Raw genomic sequence first — 8,869 nt, 5'->3', positions numbered from 1 at the left:
TGCAAGTGAATTTAATTCACTCTACACTAGTTTTTCGGGAAAAAAAATATTATTTACATGACAATGCGAGTAAATTTAATTCATTCTAAACTAGTTTTTTTTTTTAAAAAAATACAAAAACTAAACACACTGAAGAAAAGAAAAAAAAAAGTTCACTTGCACTGTTTGCGTGCACAGTGCAAGTGATTGCACTGTGTACGTAAACACAGAATTTTGCAAAGCAGCTATAAGCTGCTTTGCAAAATTCGCATCCAAAACGTGAAATTGCATGGAACCCACTAAAATTAAATTGTGTTTTTAGTGGAACCAAACATTATGTTTGTTGTGGTTGCTTCAAACGCAGAAACAACCACGCAAACAAACGGCCTCTTACAAAAGAGGTTAGTCTTGGTTAACGTTATGACTAATCAAAGAATACCCCACTGAAAATAAAACATTTTTTAATTTATTTTGAAAACTCCCAAACTATAATAGTTTGGTTATAAATTTATTAGAGGTTTGAATGGTAAGTGAATTTACATTTTATCATAAAGCCCTAAATTTAAATTCAAAGAAAGATTGTTACAAATAAAATATTTTGCACGTAGACTCATTTTAGTACAAGTATGTTAAGACTCAACAAGAAAAATAAAACATAGTTTTCCTTTAAAAAAATATATAAAATTATTAAAGAGGTTTCATCTAATAATTTAAGTTTTTAATTAATATAATTCTTTGAAATGACATTAGAGTCTTCAAATCTCTCCACCTCATTTATTTTAATTAAAAATTTAATTTCTACATAAATCATTAATGGGGTTGAGTTAAGGAGTTAGTATAAAATTATTAATGAGGTTTTACCAAATAATTTAAGTTTTTAAGTTAATATAGATTTTTTAATAATTTAGATACATTAATTGTTCGTTCGAGGAAAAACTAACTATAAATAACCGAATGCTTAATTTCATTGCGACAAAAGTAAATGTTTGGACTTATTTTTCTATAGGGTGTCATAGGTGAATGGAATCCATTGTTTTGCTTTTGTGAAACTGTTGATGGTTTGTTTTTTTCTCACCCAATCTTCTTTACTCTTAGAATATCATGGCCAGAAAATAGCTCACATGGGAAATGGCAAAGGATAAGACAAAATAAGATAGTACTCAAAATAAAACGTTGGAATAAGATCTCGTGAAAAAAGCAAACCTAGTACGAGAACTTGGACCACGAACAGGAACCTTTGTACAGCACAACGTTGTACGTTGTTCCCAATGATACACAGCTTTCACGATCGCTCACTTCCCAGATTTTTTTTACATCAATCAAATAGACAAAACGGGCCAGTTGGCCCATGAGCTTCTATTTCAATTTTGACGGTAACAAATCAAAGAATCGTGTATAGTTAGCATGTATACAATTACAAAAGTAAGCCCCGCAATTTGTTGCCAAGAGGGCTATACAAGTAAGGTATGGCCATCGTGAATGGCCTAATTAATTAAACTATATACACTATGAAGAGTCCACAAGGCGTTGCCCTTCTTCTCATCTGTGTTATATTCATCACCCCTGCAACATGAAGATAACCCTGCTTGTATCCTGTAAGTAAGAAAATTAAGCCCCACATGGTTAATTTTTCTCACAGTCGAAGAGGTAAACCATAATTGAGGTACGTTCTAATCCGTCCGTCCCAGCCTGCAGTTACAATAACAAGACCCCACATGTGAGAACTTAACATATTCTGACAGGCATTCTTCAAATACTTGAACTCGGGTCTGGATTTTGGAGGTGAGGCTGCCTTCGGGCTTGAGTTGGGAAGTTTCTCCTCAGGCCAAGTCGCAGATCCCCTTGTCAAAGACTCCAACAGAAATCCACGGGCAAGAGAGAAACAGACTGATGGAGAAGAGGAAAGCCTTTTCTGCTCTATCTCTCCACAAAATTTTGGACAACTACGATCACTTCTGAAACTATTAACATCCCCGCTAGTTTCAGGGGATGAAAGCGTTTCAGGAACAGTTTCAATACCACGCCATGGTATAGCAACAGATGCATTTTGAGACATGAAGCTCTCACAAGACTGAATGTTCTTTGTTCGAGAAGTCCTTTCCTGGCTGGTATAGTTCCAGATGTAGACGTTAGAATCTTCACTTGTTGAGATAATATGTTTTCCATCTGAGGTAAAAGACGCAGAAATCTGGTTTGCTGCAAACCTAAGGCTCGAAGCTGAAAGGGAAAACAAGTTAACTGTCAAATTAATGAAAAATCCAACGCTAGAACATATGCTATTCCATCAGCTATAATATTGAAAGGTTGGACACAAAAAATTGACGATCTCACTAGCAAGATCATCCAAACTGGCACTGTTAAAGCACCATAGAAGACCATATAAAGAGGAAGAGAAGGATTAATATAGAGGAAACTTGCAAGATCATCCAAACTGGCAGTGTTTAAGGCACCATAGAGGACCATATAAAGAGGAAGAGAAGGCTTAATATAGAGGAAACGAAACCAACCCCTAAATTTGCAAATGACATCCAGGCCGCTTATCACTCGGACTAGTGAATCAGCAGAAGTGACAACAAGTTTGCTTGGGTCGCTTGGAGAGAACTGGAGAGTAAAATTATAGATAAATGAGTCTCTGTCCAGCAGAATATCAAGAATGAAGCAAGTTGTCAACAAAAAAGAGGGCAAAAGTAAACCACCTCGAAGCCAGTTATCCTCCTGCCAGGTAGCTTCTTTTTGCCCTGTAAGCATATTTGAGCATCCAGTTGCAGTCGATTATCTGCATCATAAAACCAAGATCATTTGGTGGTCAGCCTGGCAGCTCTTTTCAGCATACAACATGAACTACTGTATAAAAATGGGAAATTGATTGGATTATTTATGGTTCGGAGAATATACAAATATAAATTCGCCCATCACCTAAGGAATTTAACAAATCACCTTAGAAAATCAGAGAACTAAGAAAATTGGTGGTGTGTGATTCAGAACAAGACTGCAATAAAAGCCATGTTATAAAATCCTAATAAACTTGAATAGAAAAATCAGTGAATATCGAACAACCCAATGCTTTTGTCAACGAATCATCTTCATTAGCATAATAGAAGAGTGTCAGGGCCCCTCAAAACCCCAAAACAAGAAGCATAGTATTGATTAGCATCATGCAGACCTGCTTTAGATTCCCAGTTGATGCATTTGCCTTTGCTTGACTACGTGGCCATCCAGATAATCAGTTTAACTAAGTATTTGAGTCCGTTTGTTATTTCCTTTAATTGTCAATAACTGCCCACTACCCTTATTAATTAGCATTTGCAACTGTTTGTTATTTCTTTTAATTTGTCCGTTAAAAGATGGTGGAACGTGGGTACTGTTTTATGTAACGGATAGTTAATTGTCAATTTCAGTTGTGTGTAATTGGAATGTTGTTTGTAATTTGGCTATTTAAAGCCTCGTTCTGATTAGTAAAGGTCAGATTAGTTTATGAAGTTCTTGTTCATTATTTGGAGAGATTCCAAATGAGTTTTTCAGATATTGGTGAGATTCTAATTTCTGAGAGCTAATTTATTTGTATTTATAGTGACACCACCGGTGGACTAGCTTTCTGGAACATAACTAAGATGTTTTGCTTAAGCTTGAAGAAATGCATACCTATTATATCATAAAAGAGGCAGTTTCCAGTCATTGTGCCAACCAGTCCTCCCTGCATTATTAAGTAACGAGAATGTTTAAACATTAACTCATTTTGAATATCTCAGTTATTTTGCAGGAGCTAATAGCAAAAAGTTCAGCAACCTTTCCACCAGGACAATAACACGCAGCAGTAACTATCTCTCGTATATCAGTATAATCAACTACCCGACAGCCAAGCACTTCCCAGATGCGAACTTTACCATCTATTGAGCCACTGATGAAATAATTGTCATCCACAGGATTGAAATCAACAGAAGTCACTGCAACAGTAATAACAGTGACAACTATCAGCGAACAACTAAAAACAAAATGGTAGAAACAATTGAGATCATTCAGAAATAAAACAACTCAATGTGACCAAATCATTGATCATGGTACTCGTGTTAAAATAAATTAAAACAAGCAGCAGGAGGCACACCATAATTATTATGAGAAAAAACTCTCAGGCATCTGTCGCAACCCACTTGCCAAAGGCGAACAGTCTTATCAATAGAAGAGGACAATAGAAACTGCAAGAAAATATAAAGAAGGTGAAAGCAAATTAGACTTCACCAAGTTCAATAAATGCAAGTTCAAGGCGCAGCTATTCTATGGACGAGTATAATATCTCTGAATTCTAGAAAACTAATGATACCAACCCTTTTCTTAGACCACGAGAGATCCAAAACCTCGCAGTTATGTCCTTGAAACTCATGCAGAGGCTTCTCCAATACCCTGAACACCTTTGGTGGCACAACAACACATGTGGAGTCTGATGAACCAAGTCTCTTCGTTTTATCAATTACCTTCTTATCCACATCAAGAGAAGCTAGTTCAGAAAGATGATTCATTGTGAAATATAGACACGAGGGATCGGTGGCTGAGATGTCAAATTGGTTGGATCTGTCATCCTCAATCACCTTCCACACGCGCACAACACCATCTTCACCACCACTTGCCAGGTATTGTCCATCAAGACTGAATTTCATTGTCAAAATTGATCCCTTATGAGCCAGAAATTCTTGTCCAGTAAAGAGAGAAGACAATTCTTTGGTGTGCTTTTTGGATGGATGAACTTTAACTCTATGCATCTTTGCTCCTGTGGTTGATTCAAGATCACAAGGCTTCGAGGCAGCTGTCCCTTGTCTATCAATAATCCTTCCCTTCAAGCCCAATTTCTTCAGCCAACTCCTTTTAGCTTTCCTTTTTGCTTCTACCATATCCCTTCCATCATTAACATATTTCTTAAAAAATCGTTCAAGAAAAGGAGATGTGCCGAGTGTTCTCCGAAATTCTTCAAAACTAGGAGATTGATTGGATCCCACTTCATGCAGTCTACTAAGCATTCCATCCCCATCCAGTTCATCCACCAGAAACTCAGTTCCATCATCCAAATTTTTAATTCTATACACAATATTCCCATCCAGCGTACCATTTTCAAATGATTGTCGCCAAACTTCATTTGACTCGGAAGACATAGAAGACTGAGTTGACAAAAAGTCATCTTCTATACTCGATGTCCTTAACACTGCCCCACTATTATCCTCCGTCCTATCAACACCAACCCATTGGATTTCGTTCTTGAAATCATCACCAAACTTCTCTTCAAAACCATCATTTCGATCCAAACTTAAACCCATCCACTTTAAGAACCTCCGCCGCCGATCTTGAACACTTTCTGGATTCCGAGTCCAATCATCATATGAGAAACTATTAAAAACACTAGGACTACAATCCCCACAATCTGAACTCCAATCAGAAACAGAAGATATCTCCTCACGGGTATCGAAAAAGCTTGGTTCTTGCTCTTCCTCTTCGCTGAAATTCCCCATTTTTATCATTATTTCACTGTGAATCCATTAAATCCTGAATCGTCAAATCAAAAATTCAAAACCCACAACACAAAATCAAACAACAATCAATATTCATAATCTCTAAAAAAAAAAAAACAGCTACCGCAGATCTTGTAACAGACAATTCAATTCCGTCCAATCTAAAAACAAGAAAACCTTTTTTTTTTTCATTCAACGTCAAAAGACATAACATTTGACCAAAAAAAATCAAAACAACAAAAACAAAACGAACAAATTGCTTGCAATAAAAACAATGAGGAAAATAAGTAATGCAGAGATATACACACCTGAGGCCAGAAGTGAAATTCGGTCAAACCCCCAGAAATCAAACAGAAGTTTCCAGTTAGGAGACCAGGAATAGTATATAAATATTGAGTTAAATTGTTAGATTTCAGTGTCGATACGAAGAAGGAAAAAGGAAAGGAAGAGAGAAGATCCAAAGGGTAACGTAAAACGTTGCTTTTGATTTTGTCTGAAATCTGAATTTTCTGATTGTAACTCTCTCTCTCTCTCTCTCTGCATTTATTTTTGTGTCTAGCTAGTATTAATTAGCTTTAAGAACTGTAGTGCAGTTTACTTTTGTTTGACTGATAATTTAGTTGTCGTTTGAGGTTACCGTGTCGTTTTCTTTGTACACTAGCCTTACTTTTTTTCATAGTTTTGAAACCCGATCCGATCATTGATTCGGTCAAGTGATCGGGTCACAGGTCAGATGAGTTGACCCGGGTTGACCCGGGTCAACAAAAAAAATACTTATAAAAAAAACACATAACTAGTTATAATGCAACACTTACACTAACCAAATTTAAATTATAAACCAACATAAATTTAATTCAATATCCAAAACATAAACAAAATATAAATTCTAAAATATTTAAAATAAAACATCCAACCACATAAATTCTAAAATATTTAAAATAAAACATTCAACAACACAAATTCTAAATTAACACCACATTCATTTTTATTGAATCAACACGTTAATTTCTTCTGCTCACATCGCCACTAACTATTTTAAAAAACCCTAACAAACCTAAACCCCAAATCTCTGCTTCCAAATCTTTAGTTTCTCCGTTCGTGGTGGCGGCGACTATGCTACCCGATGAGGTGGCTCCGCAATCGGAACTTGTAAGGGTGAATTCGGTGGTTGTTGAGGAGTATGATCCGGCCAAGCCGAATGATTATGAAGATTATAGGAGGGAGAAAAAAAGAAAGGCGATGGAAGCGGAGAGGTTGAGGGAGATTGAGAGGAGGAGGCAAGAGGAGGAGGAGGAGAGGGAGAGGGAGAAGGATAGGGACAGGGATGTGAATATTTCTGGGGAGGAAGCGTGGAGAAGGCGTGCTGCCATGAGTGGAGGTGTTCCGAGGAGTTCTTCGCCACCCAGGAATGGGGATGGGTTTAGTATTGGGACATCAGGTACGGTAGGGTTGGGAGTTGGTGCTGGTGGACAAATGACTGCGGCGCAGAGGATGATGGCGAAGATGGGGTGGAAGGAAGGGCAAGGATTGAAGAAACAGGAGCAAGGGATTACGACTACATTGATGGTGAAGAAGACTGATAGGAGAGCTGGGGTTATAGTGAATGCTAGTGAGAAGAAGGTGAAGAGTGTGAATTTCAATGGAACTCCTCCAACTCGGGTTTTGCTCATTAGGTAGTAGGTGCAATAGGCCGGGACGCGAAGGTCGAAGGAAGAGAAGAGGCAGCGGCAGGAAAAAAATTGACCGGGTCTCACCTGGGTTTAACCGGGTGGACCGGGTTTCCCCGGGCCAATTCCCAAGCGGGTTTTTGCCTCCACCCGGACCGGTCTCAGGCCCGGGTCGGCCGGGTCCCGGGTCAACCCATCGGGCCAGGCCGGGTTTTAAAACACTGCTTTTTTTCACCTTACATTTAATGCTCCACGAATTTATTTATTTTTTGGTAAGTCAAATGTTGTTTTTAATCTGTTTTTGATGATCCATTTGGGTCAAAGCAAGAAGGGTTTTCATATAAAGGAAAATATATAGGACATAAGATGGGTGGGAAATTAGTCTTTCAAAGACAATTTATTTTCTACAATATACTTTTTAATTTGTTGTCTATAGAAATAAATTATACAAAGCATGCAAGGGCTAAACTTCAAATAACTTAGATATCAATATTAGAATCTCAAATTCAAATCTAATAAAAAAAATAATATAAACGATTTATCTTAATTTTTTTAAAAGACATGCTTAAAATTGATACATAAAAAACTAAGTTAAAAATATCTTAATCACTAGAATAAAGAAAAATGATAATATTACAAATCTCCCTAAATTTGAACACATGAAATTGTATTATACATAATAACATAAATGTTATGTGAAAATACAAGATATTAAAAGAAGCTGCAAGGAATTGGAAAAACATCATAGATATGTTGACTTAAAAATATTATTCACTATAACAACATAAATGTTACATGAAAATAAAAGATATTAAAAGAAGTTATAAAGACTTGCAAAGACATCATAGATGTTAACTCGAGAATATTATTCACTAGAACAGTGTTTTGACAATTTTATCCTTTTATCCAATAACATTAGCAATCGCCTATAAGGGGATTAAAGTCTTTTCACAATATTTATTTGTCAATACTAAATAAAGCGTAGACAAATAAGTATTTTCTTATTTTGATTATATGGTGAAATGACCAAAATAGTCTTGGAAGCAAAATAAAATTGGTGTCAAGGGGTATTTTTCATATTTTCACAGTGGTTTTTTCGTTATAATAATTCAAACTTAGGGACAATTTAGTATTTTATCAAATATAAAAAATTAAAATGCATAGTAAAACGATAAAAAGTACCCTTAAAATAAAAAATAAATAAACTTAAGGCCAGTAGATATTTTTGACTTTTCACAATTGTTTTTTTTTTGTAATTATAAAATCTACTCAGAGACAATTTTATATTTGGCTAAATAAAAAAACAAAACAAAAAAGTAGGAGCACGTGTGCGCCACCTAGAGGTGTGTGGGAGGCACTTATGCACTTCGAGCAGTGTGTGTAACACCTCCCTACATTCAAAAATACTCTTTCGCCAAGTAGTTGAAAATTTTGTCATGTTTTGTCACTGATAGAGCGGCACGTGTTGCCATTGGTATTCCGATTTGTCACCGACAAGCATTTCTTCTCTCTCCTCCTTTGAAAACTACAGTTTGATCTTTTTTATTGTTGGTATTTCAACTTCAATTCTTATTGTTTTGATTTTTAATTTTTGTTCTTGACCTTCTTGTAGAAGTTTTATTTGTTTTAAATTTCAACATTCAATCCTAATTTATCAAATATGATATTTTCTAATTTGATCCTCATTCTTTTGATTTGTAATATTTTTTCCTTTGCCTTTTTATAAAA

General features: G+C 35.9%; 2 protein-coding genes across 3 annotated transcripts; one reads left to right on the top strand and one right to left on the bottom strand.

Annotated features, from left to right (window-relative positions):
* Positions 1-1,303: 1,303 nt before the first annotated feature.
* LOC7467055 (vegetative incompatibility protein HET-E-1) lies at positions 1,304-6,030 on the bottom strand. 2 transcript variants are annotated; one of them, XM_052447905.1, is made up of 8 exons: positions 5,783-6,030; positions 4,302-5,508; positions 4,082-4,172; positions 3,766-3,923; positions 3,622-3,673; positions 2,676-2,755; positions 2,487-2,580; positions 1,304-2,196 (listed from the first exon to the last, which is right to left on the bottom strand). In XM_052447905.1, exons 2-8 carry the CDS (start codon positions 5,481-5,483, stop codon positions 1,613-1,615), a joined length of 2,241 nt encoding a protein of 746 aa, XP_052303865.1. In that variant the 5' UTR covers positions 5,484-5,508; positions 5,783-6,030; the 3' UTR covers positions 1,304-1,612. The 2 variants fall into 2 exon arrangements, with proteins under 2 accessions (XP_052303865.1, XP_052303867.1); XM_052447907.1 differs by lacking the exons at positions 2,487-2,580; positions 2,676-2,755.
* Positions 6,031-6,587: 557 nt separating this feature from the next.
* On the top strand, positions 6,588-7,151 carry LOC7467054 (DNA-damage-repair/toleration protein DRT111, chloroplastic). The gene has a single exon (XM_002299406.3). The coding sequence runs from the start codon at positions 6,588-6,590 to the stop codon at positions 7,149-7,151; it is 564 nt and encodes a 187-aa protein (XP_002299442.1).
* Positions 7,152-8,869: the final 1,718 nt, after the last annotated feature.

The sequence above is a fragment of the Populus trichocarpa genome, chromosome 1, assembly GCF_000002775.5.
Source record: "Populus trichocarpa isolate Nisqually-1 chromosome 1, P.trichocarpa_v4.1, whole genome shotgun sequence".
Classification (NCBI taxonomy): Eukaryota; Viridiplantae; Streptophyta; class Magnoliopsida; order Malpighiales; family Salicaceae; genus Populus; species Populus trichocarpa.
Note: the sequence above shows the minus strand (reverse complement) of the source record. Positions and strands in the feature narration are given on the sequence as shown.